At 38.3% G+C, this 20,842-nt stretch overlaps 1 protein-coding gene and 2 pseudogenes across 30 annotated transcripts in view; 1 reads left to right on the forward strand and 2 right to left on the reverse strand.

Moving 5' to 3' along the window:
* The window catches only part of LOC125358678 (sarcolemma associated protein), a 120,980-nt gene that overhangs the window by 39,179 nt on the left and 60,959 nt on the right, over nucleotides 1-20,842 (forward strand). For all 30 annotated transcript variants that reach the window (XM_048355999.1, XM_048355996.1, XM_048356016.1 and 27 more), the window contains exons 3-6: nucleotides 8,300-8,447; nucleotides 12,396-12,468; nucleotides 16,752-16,788; nucleotides 18,869-18,931. In XM_048355999.1, the coding sequence (XP_048211956.1) occupies nucleotides 8,300-8,447; nucleotides 12,396-12,468; nucleotides 16,752-16,788; nucleotides 18,869-18,931 (321 nt within the window). The remainder of the gene's footprint in view (nucleotides 1-8,299; nucleotides 8,448-12,395; nucleotides 12,469-16,751; nucleotides 16,789-18,868; nucleotides 18,932-20,842) is intronic.
* LOC125358680 lies at nucleotides 631-1,111 on the reverse strand (annotated as a pseudogene).
* On the reverse strand, nucleotides 8,597-12,198 carry LOC125358358 (annotated as a pseudogene).

The following is a 20,842-nucleotide window of genomic DNA, read 5'->3' on the forward strand; positions in this document are numbered from 1 at the left end:
GCACTGGTGGCTCACACCTGTTGTAGTCCTAGATACTCAGAAGGCTGAGATACAGGGTCACGGTTAGAAGGGAGTCAGGACAGGAAAGTCTGAGGATCTTATCTCCAGTCAACCCCCAGAAAACCAGAAGTGGAGCTGTGGCTCAAGTGGTGGAGTGCTAGCCTGGAGGGAAAAAGAAAAGCTCAGAGACAGTAGGCTGAGTTCAAGCTCCATAACTGATAGAACAAATAAACAACAAAAAGTCACCACACTAAAACTTATTTAATGAAATACATGACAGTTCACAAAAGTGTAATTGTTTTAAATGTTGAAAATTAAAATTTTGACATTTGAAAACTTCTTTGGAGTTTAAATGATTGGGTTTGGGATCATAGATTTTTTTTTTTTTTTGCCAGTCCTGGGCCTTGAACTCAGGGCCTGAGCACTGTCCCTGACTTCTTTTTGCTCAAGGCTAGCACTCTGCCACTTGAGCCACAGCGCCACTTCTGGCCATTTTCTATATATGTGGTGCTGGGGAATCGAACCCAGGGCTTCATGTATATGAGGCAAGCACTCTTGCCAATAGGCCATATCCCTAGCCCCCTAGGTGTTTTTTTATTAAACTTTTTTTTTTTAGTTTATACCTTTATGAATTCATACAGAATCACTTGTCTTCTGGTTTGTTGAAACAGTAAGTTAGACAACACTTGCCACAATAATGTCTGTCAAAGTGGCTAGCCATAAAAACTCCAGCACCACATTCATCTGAAGGGCACTCTCAACAAAGATGGCTAATTTTGCCATTTTCATCCACCGTATAGTATTTCAGGACAGCCAGTTTAACCTTCTTTCTCTTATGCTTGTTTTTCTTGGGAATGGTGTAAGACTTCTTCCTTTTCTTAGCACCACCTCAAAGTCTCAACACTAAATGAAGAGTGGACTCCTTTTGAATATTGTAGTCAGATAAGGTGTGTCCATCTTCCAGCTGCTTACCAGCAAAGATCAGTCTTTGCTGATCAAGAGGAATTCCTTCCTTATCCTAGATCTTGGCCTTTACATTTTCTTTGGTATCCGAGGGTTCAACCTCGAGTGTGATGGTCTTCCCCATAAGGGTTTTGACGAAAATCTGCATCCTCGTGGTGATCCCACCACTGATGGCGGATCAGAAAGGAAAACTTTTTTCTTTATTGTCAAAGTGTGGTACAGAGGGGTTACAGATTCATATGGAAGGGAGTGAGTGCATTTCTTGTTCAACTTGTTAACCTCCTCCCTCATTTCCCCTCTACCCCTCCCCCTCTCCCCCCAAGAGTTGTGCAGTTGGTTTAAACCAAATGGTTTTGTAAGTATTGCTTTTGAAATGGTTTGTCTTTTTGTCCTTTGTCTCTCGATTTTGATATTCCCTTTCCCTTCCCCAGTTCTAATACCCATATAAACAGTATCCAGGGTATTCAGATGAGATACAGCGGTAGCTGGGGTACATCCACAGGAAGAGAATACAAGAGAAACAAAACAATCAAATAAACAGACAAGAAAAAAAACCCAAAAGATACAGTTTCACATGGCATATTGAAAATAGTTACAACAGTGGTATATCTCTTGTTTCCATGAGATGGAGTTCATTTCACTTGGCATCATCTTATGTGATCATATGGGTATAGCTACTGGGGTATTTTGATCTTCTACCATGACTAGACTAATCATGTACTAGCTATTGCCTATGAGGAACCATAGGGTTTATGTTTCTTTGGGTCTGGGTCACTTCACTTACTATGATTTTTTCCTAGTCCTTCCATTTCCTTACGAATGGGGCAGTGTCATTCCTTCTGATAGAGGCATAGAATTCTCTTGTTACCAAAAGCTATCTACAAATTCAATGCAATACCCATCAATATCCCAACACCATTCTTCAATGAAATAGAGGAAGCAATTCAGAAATTCATATGGAAAAACCCCGAATAGCAAAAACAATCCTAAGTAGAAAGAACAGTGCAGGAGGACTATCAATACCAAACTTTAAGTTGTATTATAGTAATAAAAGCAGCATGGTACTGGCTCAAGAGCAGACCCAAGGACCAATGGGATGATAGATTTTTAAGCAGGAGCTCAGAGACAAAACTGTCTTCTTTTTGTGAGAAGAGGAAGAAGTTATCAGATTTTGCTTCTTGGTCCCTCAGGTGGTAAAGAGGAGGAACAGGAATTTCTATGTAGGGTTTCCATAGTCTCATCTCTCAGAACTGTAATGTAATAATAGTTTTATTTCATATTTAGCTGAGATTCACATACCTAAATTTTGTTCTGAATTTTTGGTGAAGAATTGTCACATTTTGAAAGCTTGAGATACAGTAATTCTAGCTGTATTTTGTATGTTTTTGTAATGTTCTGAATAAATTTTAAAATTTTTGTTCTTCAGAATATTATCTTTAGGGCTGGGGATATGGCCTAGTGGCAAGAGTGCCTGCCTCATATACATGAGGCCCTGGGTTCGATTCCCCAGCACCACATATACAGAAAATGGCCAGAAGTGGCGCTGTGGCTCAAGTGGCAGAGTGCTAGCCTTGAGCAAAAAGAAGCCAGGGACAGTGCTCAGGCCCTGAGTCCAAAGACCCAGGACTGGCAAAAAAAAAAAAAAAAAAAAAAAAGAATATTATCTTTATACCTATGTAGGAACAAGTATTTCTTTCTTTTTCCTTTTTTCCTTCTGAACTGGTCCCACAAGACAGATCTGTTGTAAAATGAATATATCTGGAATGTTACTTTGAGGATGGAAAGAATTTGGTAAATTCATAATATTTGCAAGACTTTTGGGTGAAAAGCTTCACATTGTGTATGTTTTACTTTTTAGTATACATGTGAGATTTCATTCTATCTAGTGAAAACATTTTATTATTTTCTGTATATATTGTCCTCTAGCATATGAATAAAACTTTATTTTTTGAATTATAGTTTTATTATTGTTAAATAGTGGTACAAAGGAATTTTTTTTAAAAGTTTGAATAAAACTTTATATCCCCCCTTTCAATGGTCCGTTAAAATTTTCCAGCCTCTGAAACGTGGAAATTTTGCTAGGCAGGCAGGCAGAAAGTAAATAAGTATATTTTGAACATGCTTACAAAGACACTTATGTGAGTACTCAAAGAAAATTAAATTGTTGGTGGCAAAACTGAACAAGTCCTGTTTCTACTGAGAGTAGTTCATCCTCCACTGAGCTGCTAGATCATCAAAGTTGCTAGAATAATCTCTGTAAAACAGTATTTTGATCAAATTGTGTGTATATCTATGTGTATGTTGGTCCTGGGGCTTGAACTCAGGGCTTGGGTGCTGTCCCTGAGCTTTTTTACTCATGACTCACACTCTACCACTCGAGCCATAGCTCCACTTCTAGCTTTTCGGCACTTAATTGGAGATGAGAGTCTCATAGACTCTCCTGCTTGGGCTGGCTTTGAACCATGATCCTCAGATGTTAGCCTCCTCAATGCCCAGGTGCCCCGCTCTCATTAAATGTTTTTTGTTTTTTTTTTTTTGGCCAGTCCTGGGCCTTGGACTCAGGGCCTGAGCACTGTCCCTGGCTTCTTCCCGCTCAAGGCTAGCACTCTGCCACTTGAGCCACAGTGCCGCTTCTGGCCGTTTTCTGTATATGTGGTGCTGGGGAATCGAACCTAGGGCCTCGTGTATCCGAGGCAGGCACTCTTGCCACTAGGCTATATCCCCAGCCCTCATTAAATGTTTTAATAGTACTTTCTGTTTTAAGAAATCTCAACTATTCAGTTCAATGCTGAGGCCCTATCTTTTCAGTGTCATTTGACCTTGCATTTATTTCTCTGCCTGTTCCTTTGGTTTTGGTTACCCATTAAGGCTAGGCTTTAACTATATATAAATGTACTGTAATACCTGTTCTTCTCCCTCCTCCTCACCTTTTCATTCCAGTTTCCACCCTCATGAATGCCTATTTAGCAGTGATAATGCAAACCTACCTCTCATCAGCCCCTCAGGATTTTGGTACTTAATTCATCCTCCTCTGATTTATTCTTAGGGTTGCTCTGATATGATATTGTGGATATACAGTCTTTCCAAAATGGGTGCCAAGTAAGTGATAGGCACTCATAGTGAATTAGAGTTGAGATTAACTCTACTTATTCCAATAACTTTAGGACATTTTTATAAATGAAGTGAATGTCATGAAAAGTTTGGAATCAAAGACCAGGTAGTGTTTAGGGAAATGGCAAGTCTGCAGTAGCTATGAGGCCATGACTTATCTCTTACTATACTATGGACCTCAATTTCTTATTTTATAAAACAGATACGTAATGTCTCCTTGATAATAATCTTTGGAGGATCAGAAATAATACATATTAAATACCTGAACATAGCAGCAGTCAGCACATGGTAGCTGTAAATAAAGATTAGAAATTTGTTTGGTTTAGTCCAAGTAAATGTTTTTGGTTGGTGATACACAGAAAATGGTGGACTAGGAAGCTCCAAGGATTGTCTTCTTCACCAGAACAACTACTGATCTGGTCTGAACTGCCTGAAGCAGCTGTTTTAGAATTCTTTAGTCTATTTGGGCACTTTGTAGTATCTCAAGGAGTGCTTGCTGAAGAAAAGAGGGGAATTTCAGTCAGGCCCTGAGTTCAAGCCCCAGGACTGAAAAAATAAATAAAATAAGGATATGGGTATGACCCTGATAGATTTTGTTGTATTTTTGTGTGAAATTAGTTTTCCTGTGGCTTTATTTATTTATTTAAGCATCATCGTTCAGGACAACTTTTTGAATTCACAGAGCTCCCTCTTCTGTTAGTTTTGTAAAATGTTCAAAAATAGGTGGTTTCCTTTATTTGTTTTTAGTTTTTATTTGGACTTTATTTTTCTTTGTCTTTTATTGTCCCTGCCTTGACAAATTTTGGTTCCACTATCAGCAGCCGTTTCTCATTGTGGAGCCCTGTTTTGAAAGGCATGTTTAGTTGCTAGGTTGGTTTTAAGCAATTGCATAGGGTCTGGGAATGTAGTTGAGGGTAGGCCTTGCCTTAGCATGAGAAAAGCTCTGGGTTTAACCCCTAACATGGAGAGAGAGAGAACAGAGAGAGACAGACAGACAGACACACACACACACACACACTATTCTAGTCTTTTGAGATGGATTTAAACTTGAACTTCACTTCTTATTCCATTCAGCTAAACTATTTTTATTTTCAGCTTCTCTTCTCAAACTGGCCTTATACCTTGGTGTCTCAAGAAGTCTCTCAAAGCCCAATTACTTCTTATGCATCCTCCTGCACAGATACATACCAACTCCATGCAAGCTCTGTGACTGCTGGTAGTTTTCTTCACTCCCTTGTGTTTGGGACTTTGTGGATAATGCATTGCCTATTCTTATCTATGGGATCAGTGATTTTGATTTTTAGGTGGTAATTCAGGCAGGTTAAAAATCTGTGTTGCACCAGGGTGCTAGTGGCTTAATGCCTATGATCCTTAGCTACTCAGAAGACTAAGATCTGAGGATCACAGCTCAAAGCCACCTTGGGCAGGAAAGTCTTTGAGAGTCTTCAGGTAAGCACAAATTAATTAATTAACTAATTGGTAAATAAAGCCAAGTAGGTCATTGGCTCAAGTGGTAAAGCATAGAATCCAGTCTACATTCATGCTTTAATTTTTTTTTTGAAATTTTTCCTTTATAGACCTAGTTTGTACTGAGTAGTTTGCTGTTGAGTTTGTGCTTTGTTTTGAAGCTTTGGTTCACTTGTTTGTGTTAAGCTATTACAAAACCAATCAGCACAGAAAAGAAGCAGTGTATTATTATAGTGGAAATAAATATTTTCAGATTGTAGCAGTTGAAAGTACAAAATACATGTGTTTATGAAATGAATTTATAGCAAGAACTTTGCCAAAGTCATTGACCAAATTATGCAACCTATGTAAATGACACAACTTGTGCTTGTGTCATTGACGTAAACAGCAAGAGATGGGGAAAACTGATTGAGACAGGGAAAAAAATCTTTTGGTTAAAAATTATCACAGAGTTTGGAATGTGGCTTATTGGTAGAGTGCTTGCCTGGCATGTATGAAGCCCTGGGTTTGATTCCTCAGTACCACATAAAGTATAGAGTGCTAGCCTTGAGCAAAAGAAAAAGAAGTGCAGGGATAGTGCCTTGGCCCTGAGTTCAAGCTCTAGGACTGGCGGGGAAAAAAAAAGAATCACAAATGCCTGATTTGGGGCCATTTACTTGGGAAAGCAAGTTGATAGGAGAATTAAAATCTGCAAACAGTGAAAAGTACTGTTGTCAAATTTGGCTGCTATCCACAGGAGATTTTATAAATTTCAATCTCTTTACATGCCTGCTCAGCATCAAAGTGAATGTCTCCTGGGTAACATAAACACTAGAATTGCTAAGCTAAGCTTAGGCCATGAGAAAGGAAGATAATTAGGCTTTGGTAGATCTATCATCTATCTATCTCTCTAGTTTTTAGTGTGTTCAAAACTGATTTATTTGATGTGTGTGTGTTTATTTATGTGTATGTGGAGCCTGGTATTCTTCCACAGAGGACATTATTTCTGGCTTGAGAATAATGAAGGGAACTGGGCACTGGTAGTTCGTACGTGTAATTCTAGCAACTCAGGAGGCTGAAGTTTGAGGATAGACATTTAAAGTCAGCCTTGACAGAAAAGTCCACAGAGTTCTTTCTTCAACTAGCCAGGAGAACAAACTGGACAAGAGGTGTGACTCAACTGGTAGTATGCCAGTCTTAATTGGAACAACTGATTGAGAATGTTCAAGCCCCACCATGGGCACAAAAATGAAAACAACAACAAAACTCATGTATTTCTGTTTATTTTTCAGCAGTTTTGCTAAACAGTTCTGAGCCTTATTTTGTGTACTCTTCATTTCTATTCTTTTTTTCTATACTACTTATGTTTTTCATGTTAAAAAAATAACAAGCTAGTTTTAATCTACTAAAACCACTTCAACTAATAGATCATTGTTGAGAAACTACTGTAATATTGAATAGTCTTTTTATCTGACTTGCCCAGCACACATTAATGAAAACAACTAAACCAGAATCCAATTATTGTCATATTTCCCAAGAATATACTTACTAAAAATAAAATAAAGCATAAGTAAAATATGATATAAAACATAAAATAAATACAGTAAGTTCTAGTACAGAAAGAATTTTAGGATAAATGCTCTTCAAAATAAATATTGCTTGTGCTTATCTCCCTGGTATGAAATGTTAGGGCTTGTAAATTTCAAATGGACCTGTTAAATATTAGCAAAATTTTATTAATAGTCTTTAATTAAGTATAAAAACTGCCTGCTAAATTAACAGTTGGTCTATTTTTAATTATAAATGGGTAAAGTCATTTTAGAAAGCCTAGTGGACTTTAAATTGTCACCAAGAATTTAATTAAATGTTGCTTTTACATTTTCTACAAATTGATGTTTCTTTGTTGAGTTTAATTTGGGAAGAGCGCATGTGATAGGACTAGAGGACAAATAAAACATGAAGGTCAGTATGAAGTAATAGGGGGAAAGGTCTTATTTCTCTTATTTGAATCCTTACTCCTATGTGCAATATCCAGAAAGATTTAGTGTGCCTAAGTTTCACTTAAAAATATGTATATATAGCTGGGTGTCTGTTGCTCATGCCTGTAACCCAACTACTTAGGAGGTTGAGATCTGAGGATTGAGGTTTGAAGCCAGCTCGGGCAGAAAAGTCCTCTGCACCCTCCCAGACTCTTATTTCCAATTAACCACTCAAACACCAGAAGTGGAGCTGTGGCTCAAAGTGGTAGAGCGCTAGCCTTAAGCAAAAGAGCTCAAGGATAGTACCCAGGCTGTGAGTTAAAAATTTGCATGATATTTTAAGTTTTCATCCATATTATAGTGCATATTGGTATGTCATTCTTTTTTGTTGCCAAATACAAGACTATTTATTCATTCATTGATGGACATTTGAGTTTTTTTACTTTTTGGCTATTATGAATAATGCTACTAAGAAAATTTGTGTACAGAGTTTCTTGAAGACATGAATTTTCAGCTATCTTGGATAAATACCACGAAGTGGAATATTTGGGGGGTAATTTGCTTAACATTTGAGGGTCAGACAATCAGTTTTCAAAGGGGTTGTACCATTTTGTCTAGCTGAATTTTTTTTAAATCCAGTTTTTTTTGCCTTAATTTCATGGTATTGAACGTTTACCACATTATGTGGTAAATTGTTTGAATTGATAAGGGGAAAATCCACCTACATTAGTTTGTAGAACTGGTAATACATTTTTTTTTTGTAATTTTGGTATTAATCATTGCTTTTTTTTTTCTTCCAGTTTTATCTCCAAGACACTAAAAGTAGTAATGGTACTTTTATAAATAGCCAGAGATTGAGTCGAGGCTCTGAAGAAAGTCCACCATGTGAAATTCTTTCCGGTGACATTATCCAGTTTGGGGTAGATGTGACAGAAAACACACGGAAAGGTACGGGTATGGATCAGTTTTTCCTACTATTTGTTTTTACAAATCAATTTTTTTCTGTTATTTAATTTTACAAAAAATGTATGCTTATAAAAAACTAAATGCTGCATTAAATATATGTGCATTAAAATTTTAGACTCCTACTTCCTCTCTTACTTTTCTAAAGTTTTAAATTAAAATTTAATTAGTAATTTGTATTCTTCATAGAAAACATAGAGTACTATCTATTTTGTCACTTAGGAGGCAGTTAGCCAAAGTGACAACATACCCAACTAAGATGAATTTACACCAAGGGATAATTATTGCTAATAGTGAGGCTTGGCTTTGTATAGTAGATCTGTAGTAGTAGGATAGAGGGTAAGGTCAGAAAGGAAGGAAAAAGCCAAATTGTTCATGACAATGGCTACTGTTCTAAGCAGAATTTAGAAAACTGCCCAAACTTTACCTGTTAGTACTTTTCATATAAACCCAGAGTGAAAATAAATACTTACTAAATGGCTAAATTTGTTAAGTTTAATATATACTTACAGATAAGTTATATTCTTTTGTGTTTATGTATCATCTTTATGGGTGTGATCATTCAGTAAATTACCCCCAAATGCATTAGCTCTATTCTTTCTTTTTGACATTTTACACAGAAACATTTTATTGATGGGTCAGGATTAAAAGACCATTCCAGAAATAATATAATCACAAAACATGGGAGTGTAAAGCAGCAGCAGACAGGCCTATTACTCTCTTCCTGATCAGTGCTATCTGCTCCAGCCTCCTCAATCCTTTTCTAGGGCAGCCATGTCCTCATGGGCCTCAGGAAACTCTCCTTCCTCTATCCTCTCACCCACATGCCAGTGGACAAGGGCACACTTGGAATACATCAGATCAGACTTGTGGTCCAGGGGGCCCAGTCCTCAGCCATGGCCATGGTGTTGCTCAGCATCCACACGGCTTGCTGCATCTTGGCCAGGTCTCCACCAGGAACCACAGTGGGGTAATTGATGCCAACCTTGAAACCAGTGGACCAATCCACAAACTGGATGGTATGCTCTGTCTTGATGGTGGTGATGGTATCATTGACATCTTTGGGAAGCACATCACCATGGTACAACAGGCAGCAAGCCATGTATTTACCATGGCAAGGGTCACATTTCATCATCCAGTTGGCTGGCTCAAAGCAAGCATTGGTGATCTCTGCTACAGTAAGCTGTTCATGGTAGGCTTTCTCAACAGAGATGACAGGTGCATATGTGGCCAGGAGGAAGTGGATGCAGGGACAGGGTACTAGGTTGGTTTGGAATTCTGTCAGGTCAACATTCTGGGCCCCATCAAATCTGAGGGAAGCTGATGGAAGACAAAATCTGGCTAATGAGGCAGTTCAAGTTAGTGTAAGTTGTGTACTCAATATCAAGATTTCTTCAACAGGGCTGGGGATATGGCCTAGTGGCAAGAGTGCTTGCCTTGTATACATGAGGCCCTGGGTTCAATTCCCCAGCACCACATATACAGAAAACGGCCAGAAGTGGCGCTGTGGCTCAAGTGGCAGAGTGCTAGCCTTGAGCAAAAAGAAGCCAGGGACAGTGCTCAGGCCCTGAGTCCAAGCCCCAGGACTGCCCCCCCCCCAAAAAAAAAACAACAACAACAACAACAGATGCCACAGGTGGCCTCATTATCCACCATGAATGCATAATTAGAGTGCTCTAGGGTGGTGTGGGTAGTGAGGATGGGCTCAGCTACAGCTGTGGACACCTGGCAGAGGGATAAATGGAGAACCCCAGCTTGAACTTCTTGCCATAGTCTACAGAGAGATGTTCCGTTCCATCAGCAGGGAGGTAAACCCAGAGCCACCTCCCCCACCAAAGCTGTGGAAGACCAAGAAGCCCTGAAGACCTATGCACTGGTCAGCCAGCTGGTCCAAGATGAAGTCAGTGATCTCCTTGCCAACAGTGTACTGCCCATGGTCATAGTTACTGGCAGCATCTTTCTTGCCTGTGATGAGCTGCTCAGAGTAGAAAAGCTGACAAAGGTGCCAGTATGAACTTCATCAATGACTGTGGGCTCCAGGTCAACAAACACTGCCCTGGACACATGCTTGCAAGCATCTGTCTCTCCCCCAATGGTCTTGTCACTGGCATCTGGCCATCAAGCTGGTTGCTGTGTTCTAGGCAGTAGAGCTCCCAGCAGACATTGCCAATCTGGACACCAGCCTGGCCGATGTGGATGGAGATGCACTCATGCACGTTAGGAATTTGTGGGTTTCTGTAATGTGGAACGAAATAGGAGAGGGAGGTCAGCAACAAGGATCCCCCACTGACAAGACTATCCAGGATTCTGGGGAGAGCAGCCTATTAGCGCTGTTCTGAAAAATCTGCCACTTGGCAAATTTTGACAAGTGTGTATATATACGTAATTACCATACCTCCAATAATAATAGAGTATATTTTTGTCCACCCATATTAGGTTTAATAAAGCTAATTTTTTTTTTTTGGCAAGTCCTGGGGCTTGGACTCAGGGCCTGAGCACTGTCCCTGGCTTCTTTTTGCTCAAAGCTAGCACTCTGCCACTTGAGCCACAGCGCCACTTCTGGCCGTTTTCTGTATATATGTGGTGCTGAGGAATTGAACCCAGGGCCTCATGTATATGAGGCAAACACTCTTGCCACTAGGCCATATCCCCAGCCCAATAAAGCTAATTTTTAAAAATCAGTTTGATGAACTAAACAAATTTACTTTTTTTTTTTGGCCAGTCCTGGGCCTTGGACTCAGGGCCTGAGCACTGTCCCTGGCTTCCTTTTTGCTCAAGGCTAGCACTCTGACCACAGTGCCACTTCTGGCCGTTTTCTGTGTATGTGGTGCTGGGGAATCAAACCCAGGGCCTCATGTATACGAGGCAACCTCTCTCGCCACTAGGCCATATCCCCAGCCCCCAAATTTAGCTTTTGAATTCTAGAAGATGTAATATCTGAAGAATGGAGATAAAAAGCTAATCTTTAAACCAGAAAACATTTTTTTCTATAAAAGCCAAGCATTGGTGGCTCATACTTGTAATCCCAGCTGTTTAGAACTGAGTAAGTAAGTTGTCACATTGTCAGATTGTGGTTCAGCCTGCCCAGGCATACACTTGTGATGCTGTTAAAAAATAACCAAGGAAAAAAGAGCAAGAGGTAAAGTGCTGTCTAGAAAGCACAAGACAATGATTTCAACTCTAGTAACACACATGCATACACAAACCACATGAAAAAAACTGTACAGTGCTGTATTGGGGGTAGGGGTTGTCTCTTGAAACCTTCAGTAGGAAAAAGAGGAAGTGTGAGAAGCAATGATAAGTTGTCTGTAAAGTGACTGGTATGATGTTATTAAAAGATATTGCGGAGGGGATGGAGGAAGACATAACCATCAAGAAACAAAACAAAAATTTTAGGCTGAAATAAAGATCCTCCGATGTAGCAAGCAAGTTGTACTTAGCAGAGCATTGTGAAGGCACTTTTACGGTCAGCAGTCTTAGTTTTCTTGCTGATAAAATGAGGATTGACTGGCATATTCTAAACTGTGTTATGCAGTACTTGAGAGTTTTGTGAAGTGTGGTTAGGAGATAGGTTGTGGGCAAGAGAATTAGGAATAAGGGCTGGATTTTAAAGAGTTGAGCTAGGTTTGAAGTCAGCAGATTGGCAAGAGTTCACTTTCTCTTCTCTCTATAAAGCCAAACATTCAGCTCACTGTGTTGGTTGTAGAATTGGAGAATGGTGTATTTTTTGAAACATTGTACCTATAAGTCTACCCTATGTTTGTGATTCATTATAAAAAGGAATTAGTTTCTCTAGAATAATGAATATTTTCACTAAGCCAGACTTATTTTCTCTCCTAGAAGTTATTACTTTTAAGAATAAAATGTACATTTAGACATGAAAAGTACAAAGTTTTGTATTTTTAAAACAATTATTTTATTTGTTTTAACCAGTTACTCATGGGTGTATTGTTTCCACGATAAAACTTTTTCTACCAGATGGTATGGAAGCCCGGCTCCGCTCAGAGTGAGTATAATTTAATGCTATGGGGTCTTTGGATTAATTACTGTGGTTAATAATATTGTAGTTGGTGATATACTGTTTATAATACTTAAGGAAATAGTACTAGAAAATTAATTTAGATAGTACTTTTAAAACTATATACTTCAGTTTAAATTGTTCTTCATCTAGTTGCAGCTGTACTAAATAATAATGTATCAGAGACGCAACTTATTTTGTTTTCAAATTTAACTTTACAGTTTATATTTGGGTGGGCAGTTGTTTTCACAATGTTTAGAGTATGTAAATTACTAGTAAATGATAACTCCATTCCTTTTTTTTCCCATTCCTTTTTACCTGTTTTTAATACAGAATTTAGCCTGTAATTACCTCTGAAGTTAATACCAGTGTCATAATCTTATGAGACCTGGAAGATGTATATATTGTTAGTAGTGATAGAAAGTTTTTTCCAATGTTATATTCTTGTTTTACATAAAGCCATGTAAAAATCTGTAGTGAAATCTAGATTGTAAAATGTAAGCATAGTCATTTTGATTTTGTATTTTTACAGATTACCATTATAAAGTATTGGAGAGTTGAACAGTCTTTAAATGTTAATATTTTTACTTGGGAGGAAACTTGAATATGCTGGAAGCTTGTTTCTGTATTCAACATAGTATTTTCAATCCTTCAGAAGCTACCTCTGCTACTAAAATCTAGTTTTAATAGCTGAGTTAGATAGTGAGTAGGAAAGAGGAAAAATTAAGCAGAGAGAGGCCTTCCCATTATTTAATAGTCTACTTTCTTTCATTAGAAACATGTGTTTTATGTTTTAAGAGCTAGCATTTTGTTGTTATTTTAGGGATAGCAAAAACAAAGCAAAATTTTTTAACCATTTTAAATTGAAAACATTTATGGTTTATTAAAATTAAACTTTAGAACTTTAATGTAACTAGCTATTATAAGTAAAAAGTTAAACTTTTAGAGTAAGTATTAATCAACTCATGACATGAGTTTAAAGACTCTGATGTTTATATTTGATAATATGATTTGATAATAATTATTTCCTAGAGTTAAAAGTTTTGAGAAGTTACACAAGGAGTCAACTGTGTATTCAGGTTCCATGTAATAGAGCATGGAGATTTATTGGTCTGTTTTCATGAAACAGACTATTCCTCAATTCCCCAATCCTTTTAGTCTTTGCTCCTGTTTCCTTCTCAGGCAGGAAACTCTGTGAGACTCTTATCTCCAATTAACCACTTGAAAACCAGAAGTAGTGCTCAAAGTGGTAGAGTACTACCCACCTTGAGCCAAAGAACTCAAGGACAGCACCTAGGCCCAGAATTCAAGCTCTACAACTGACAAAAAGAAAAAAGAAAACCACAAAACAACAAGAAAAAACTCTTAGTAATATTTTCTTCCATTGTGTTAAGTTCTTTTCCCTTTATGTACATATTCAGTGAAAAGGGCTACCCAAAATGGTTGTCTCTGGGTATTAGCAGCTTACTTCAGTTTGTTCTTTCATATTTTATGTTATATATTTTCCATAATCAATATATATTGCTTATTAAAATATTAACTTATGTTTAAGTATCTGTTTTAGTTTTATAGAGTAACAAAAAAAAACCCCTAAAGTTGTATATAACTTCTTTAAAACTTCACTAGGAACAGGGCACTAACAGCTCATGCCTGTAAACCTAGCTACTCAGGAGGCTGAGATCTGAGAATCATGGTTCAAAGCCAGCCCAGACAGGAAAAAAAACTCCATGAGACTCTTATCTCCAATTAACCATCAAAAGCCAGAAGTGGAGCTGTGGCTCAAGTGGTAGTCTGCTGGCATTGAGCAAAAGAAGCTCAGGGACGGTGCTTAGGCCCTGAGTCCAAGGCCCAGGACTGGCAAAAAAAAGAAGTGCAGTAAAATACATGAACAGTGAAAGGGAAAAGCGAAGAGGCCCTGTGGGGAAAAGCAAAAATCAAAAGCAAAAAACTTCACTAGGATTCAGCTCTGTTAGAGCCTTATGACTCTCCTCTTATATATCCCCCTTAGCCACTGGGGATGCAGAAGTGATTGATCATAGTTGCTGACATATAATTGTAATAGAAGAAGTGCAATAGGGCTGGGAATATGGCCTAGTGGCAAGAGAGCTTGCCTTGTATACATGAAGCCCTGGGTTCAATTCCCCAGTACCACATATACAGAAAATGGCCAGAAGTGGCGCTGTGGCTCAAGTGGCAGAGTGCCTTGAGCAAAAGGAAGCCAGGGACGGTGCTTAGGCCCTGAGTCCAAGGCCCAGGACTGGCAAAAAAAAGAAGAACTGCAGTAAAATACATGAACAGTGAAAGGGAAAAGCGAAGAGGAAATGTGTACTTAGTATTGGGGTATTTTATGTCATGCCAGATCAATTTCTTGGCAGTTTCAACATGATAGAGCTGTTGAATTTGGGAGCTTTACCCAGTCTCCCTTCAAGTTGGTCATCAATAGAGAGGCTTCAAGATGTGAGTGATTAATAACTAGTAGGTACATGGAAGTCAGCCTTGCTCTTTTAGAACATTGTAAAATTGGAATCCATGCTTCCTTTGCTATTTATTTTTTATGGAAGTAGTGATCACTTGCTTACTATGTTCCAGGCATTGTTTTAAGCTTTTTATTTTTATGAACATTTGTAATACAAAATAAACTTACTGAACTGTGTACTGATGGCTCATGTCTATTGTCCTAGCTACTCAGGAGGCTGAGATCTGAAGATCAAAGCCAACCCCAGGCAGGAAAGTCTGTGAGACTTCAATTAACCATCAGAAAACCAGAAGTGGCACTGTGACGCAAAGTGGTAGAGCACTAGCCTTGCGAAAAAAGCTCAGGCAAAAGAAGCTCAGGGGCGGTACCCAGGCCCTGAGTTTCAGCACCACAACCTGGGTAAAAAAAGAAATAAACGTACTAGAATGGTTTTTCAGTTACTTTCATTTTATGAATGAGGAAGCTGAGATGTCTTGATAAGGTAATCTGCCCTTCAGTGGTAAGTAGAACCAGAATTTGGACCTGGCCAAATAGCCTCTAATTCAGCATCCTTACCACTCTTGTACTGCTTTTCCATCAGTAGTTCTTTTTTTTTTTTTTTAATCAAACTGATGTACAGAGAGGTTACAGTTTCATACGTTAGGCATTGGATACATTTCTTGTACTGTTTGTTACCTTGTCCCTCATACCCCCCTCCCTCCTCCCCCCAGAGGTGTTCAGTTCACTTACACCAGTTTCTTTACGAGGCAAAAAAGGTAAGGCTTTGTTTGAAAGTGATACATGTTTAGCTTTATTCATACATTTAAGCTTTGAGTTCATTTCTGAGGTGACCAGGTGGAGAACAGTAGTTACTGTTTTTATCAACTACAGTTGGTCTTCACTCAAGAAGATTTCATTGTATAGTCTTTGTTTTTTTGTGGGTTTTTTTTTTTTGCCAGTCCAGGAACTTGAACTCAGGGCCTAGGCATTGTCCCTGAGCTTCTTTTGCTCAAGGCTAGCACTTACCTTTGAGCCACAGTGCCACTTCTGGCTTTTTCTGTTTATGTGGTACTGAGGAAGCAAACCCAGGACTTCATGCATGCTAGGCAAGCACTCTACCAGTAAGCCACATTCTCAGCCCTAGTCTTTGCTTTTTAAGACTTTCAGTATAGGAATGCTTAATTTGACAAGAACTTAATTTTTACATTATAAAATTGAAAGTGGGTGATTTCAAGAGGGCTTCTTTTCTGACCAGGCATCAGTGGCTTATGACTTTTAAGATAGGTACTTGGAAAGCTGAGTTTTGGAGGAGTTTAGTTTGAAGCCAACCTAGGCAGAAAAACCCATGAGACTCTACTTCCAAAGTAACCAGCAAAAAAACCAAGCAGGATGTGTGGTTCCAGTGGCAGAGCATTATTAGAGCAACCAAGCTAAGCCAGTATGAGGCCCTGAGTTCTGATCTTTAAAAAAAAAAGGGGGGGCGGGTGGGGGGGGCTTCTCTACTATGTATAGAAATGTGGTAAAGGAATTCACCACCATTTCATTAAGTAGTAGTCCTTAAAGGACCTTTACTACATTATGATTTTTAATTTGTTTTTAGAAATATATTGATCTGCAAAAAGGTTGACTTTTATATATATTGCCTTCTTTTCTAAGAACATCATATATTTGTGAAGGATTGAAAGATAATTTATGTTTTTTAATTATATGAGGGAAAATACATCAATTTTGTGACTTAAAATATTCTGGTACTCTCATATTCTTATTTCCTCTGTTTTAAGGAAATTAGATAAAAATTCTAAATTTTACTTTTCAGCGTCATCCATGCCCCATTACCAAGTCCTGTTGACAAAGTAAGTTGTTAATGATAACTTTTTTTTTTTCTCCCCAGAGAACCCTCAAGGGGTGTTCTGGTTTAATAAGGGGGAGGGCAAATACACTTATACCAGCAGTGACGCGTGAAGGAGAGGGACTGGCCAGGTGTAATGATAACTTTTTAAAACTAATTATATTACTTTTAAAAGCTTGTTTTTAATGTGCTTTACTTAGAAATGCATTTCTGTTTTATAACAATAAATGCGGTGTTATATAGTTAGTGCAATCTTCCATTCTTCAGTATGCATAGAATTTCTTTGGAAAAAGCCACAGTATACAGTTGGTTTTCTACACTAAAAGTATCTGTTTTGTGCCCAGCCCGTGGTAAGAAATGGTAGCTACTTCTCTATATTCTGAGATACTGCTCTGTCTGGGACTTATTAAGTCTTCAATCTAATTGTTAACGCAATACTTTCCTGTTTGAGGGAAGTAGTATGGAAATAAAAAGTTACAGAAATTATTCTCTAATTGCTTTTGGTGATCAGTTGTAACAATCTTAACAAACTTTACAGTAATTGCTTTTATATCTTTTCTTCTATTTGGATAAAAAAATTTGGGTAAAAAATGCTTGAAACTAGAATTGTTTCTTAGGCTCTTTTTTATTTTTATTTTTTTTTTGCCAGTCCTGGGGCTTGAACTCAGGGCCTGAGCACTGTCCCTGGCCTTTTTGCTCAAGCTAGCACTCTGCCACTTGAGCCACAGCGCTACTTCTGGCCGTTTTCTGTATATGTGGGGCTGGGGAATTGAACTCAGGGCTTCATGTATATGAGGCAAGCACTTTTTGCCACTAGGCCATATCCCCAGCCCCTCTTAGGCTCCTTTTGTAGAGGTAAAGTGATTAATTATCAGCCTATATAACACCAAGAATTATTTCAGAAATAAATAATGGTCCTAAAGTTTAATGCCTTCTAATAAAAATTATATTAATAAAATATGCTTAATAAAGAATGATCCTATAAGATCTTATTAGTATTGAGAATGTAGGTAAATATTATAGCAATTTATTACATGCTCATTTTTTTCTTCTTAATGTCATAGTTATATTATTCCACTGCCTTGAAAAACCTCTTATACCAAATATGTCTTTTAATATTCTTGAATTCTAAACAATTTGATTTATGGTGTTTAAACACCTTTTATCTCATGTTTTAAAAATCATTGTACCTATGAAAATTTTAAAGAAAAGAAGTCAAACAATTTTCATTGCCTCTTACCACTGAACAACGTTAGATTTCATGTTGTTTCCCCCTGACAGCACACATATGCTTCCAAATAGCATTTTGAAAAAGATTATACCTTTTTGTTTGTTTCTGAAACAGTCTCTTCATGTAGCCCTGGCAAGCCTAGAACTTGCTATCTTCTTGCCTTAGCCTCCTGAGATCTGGGATTATCGGCAAGTAGCACCACAGGTGTACAGCCGTGGCTCAAGAGTAGAGCTGTGGCTCAAGTGGTAGAGCATAAGCCTTGAGCAAAAAATCTTAGGGACAGCACCCAGGCCCCAAGTTCAAGCCCCAGGACCAGCACTAAAAGAAAGAAAGAAAAAACGTTGTCTTGCTTTTCTGCTACAAATTTTTGATTTGGATATCAAGGAATATTTCCATAAGTAGCACTTATCCCACCACCCTTCTTATAAAACAGCATATAATACCATTTATAAATCTTAGATATAGACCAGAAATATCTTGAGAGCTAAACAAATAGATTAGTTTTAAAAATATTTATCTGGGCTGGGAATATGGCCTAGTGGCAAGAGTGCTTGCCTCCTACACATGAAGCTCTTGGTTCAATTCCCCAGCACCACATATATGGAAAACGGCCAGAGGGGCGCTGTGGCTTAGGTGGCAGAGTGCTAGCCTTGAGCGGGAAGAAGCCAGGGATGGTCATGCTCAGGCCCTGAGTCCAAGGCCCAGGACTGGCCAAAATAAATAAATAAAAAAATAAAAAATATATATATTTATCTACATATTAAAGTGCATAGATATTTGAAGGATTTTTTTTTGTTCTTTAATTTCTGTACAGTATTTTCTGTGACTGTTGACAGTGTTCTTTTGTTTCTAGGTTGCTGCTAACACTCCCAGTATGTACTCTCAGGAACTATTCCAACTTTCTCAGTATCTACAGGTAAAAGTAAATCTTGAGAATTATTTATTAGTCTTTGGAAGTAGAATTATACAATTTAGATTGTACTCTGCAACTTCACAAGCACAGTATATAAAAAAAAAAAAAGTCTAGGTGTAAGTACAAAAGAAAAAGGTTTTCAAAGAAGAACCAAAGATTAAGAGTCTTGCCAGGTACCAGTGACTCACATCTGTAATCCTAGCTACTCAGGAGACTGAGATCTGAGGATCGTGGTTGGAAGCCAGCCTGGGAAGGAAAGTCTGTGAGACTCTGATCTCCAATAAACTACTTAGAAAAAGCTGGAAATGGCACAATGGCTTAAGTGGTAGATCACTAGCCTTGAGCACAAAGAGGCTCAGGGACAGCGGTTCAAGCCCCAGGACCAGGAAAACAAAACAACACAAAATTATTCTTTCCAGATACCAGTGGCTCATGTCTGTAATCCTAGCTACTCAAAAGTCTGAGATCTGTGGATCTGGGTTCAAAGCCAGCCTGGGCAGGGAAAGTATGTGAGACTTTTATATTCAAGCACCAAAAAAAAAAACACGGAAGTGGGGCTGTGGCTCAAATTGTAGAGCACTAGCCTTGAGGGAGGAAAAAAAAACCTCCAGAAGCTGGGCACTGGTGGCTTTTGTCTATAATTCTAGTTACTCAGGAGGCTGAGATCTAAGGATCATGATTGAAAACCAAACTGGGCAGGAAAGACTCCTATCTCCAACTCACCACCAAAAAGCCAGAAGTGGAGCTGTGTCTTAAGTAGTGGAGTGCTGCTTTGAGCAAAAAAACTTGAGTATAGCACCCAGGCCCTGAGTTCAAGCCCTAGGACCATTGTATGCGTGCGTGCACACACACACACACACACACAAAATCTTTTGAAGGAAAGAGAGTTGGATTGTTGAGTCTAGAGAAGAGAAAGTTTTGACTGCTAAATGGCAATCCTAATTGCATATAATTATATAGCACTGAATGTCAGTATAAACTTATTTAATCTTTACCACAGACCTATATCCATATCTATTCCAATTTTTCCAGATAGAGTTACTGAGGGGCAGGAACATTTAATAATGTACATAATATCATACAACTAATATGTGATAGAAATGGGGATTTGTGCCTGGTATGAGTTTAACAGAACCTACTATGTGTTGGTCTATGCTGCTGGCTCCACAGAAAGGTTTCTTGATAGAGCTCATACTTAGAATGGGCTCCTAGAGCACTTAGTTCTGTTTTTAAAGAGACATTCAAATATCTGAAAAGCAAACAAGTGCTTTTTCTTGACTTCTGTAGAATTAGGCTGGACTATGGCTCTTTTTTCATTTTCTTTTTACTGGTCCTGGGACTTGAACTCAGGGCTTGGGCTCTGTCCCTGAGCCTGTTTGTGCTCAGGGCTAGCACTCTTATCACTTGAGCCACAGTGCCACTTCTGGCATTTTCTGTTTATGTGATACTGAGGAATCAAACCTAGGGCTTCATGCATGCTAGGCAAACACTCTACCACTAAGCCAAACTCCCAGCCCAACTATGGCTCTTTTAGCCTGTATTATGGTGAAAGAGCCTCATTAAGGAAACCCCTAAGTTAGGAGTTTAGAGATAGAAGTTTTTAATCTTGATTCTGCTACTTAGTTAATTATGTGAGCTTGAGTAATGCATTTATTTGTGCAAGTTTTTAGTTGTCATTTAAAATTAGACAATCATACTGGCAATCTTGGATCCTTACATTAGTTTACAGGAATTGATCGCTGAGAACAGTTCTACCTCAGTTAAGAACATACAGGTTAACATTTATTAACCTGTTAAAAAAAGAGCATATGCACTGTGAAAATGAACTGAAAATGACACCTTAATTCTCTTATCTCCCACAAGATATAATGAACTGGTATTGTACTTTTGCATATTAGTGGTATAGGTAAGAAT

The sequence above is a fragment of the Perognathus longimembris genome, chromosome 10 (assembly GCF_023159225.1).
Source record: "Perognathus longimembris pacificus isolate PPM17 chromosome 10, ASM2315922v1, whole genome shotgun sequence".
NCBI lineage: Eukaryota > Metazoa > Chordata > Mammalia > Rodentia > Heteromyidae > Perognathus > Perognathus longimembris.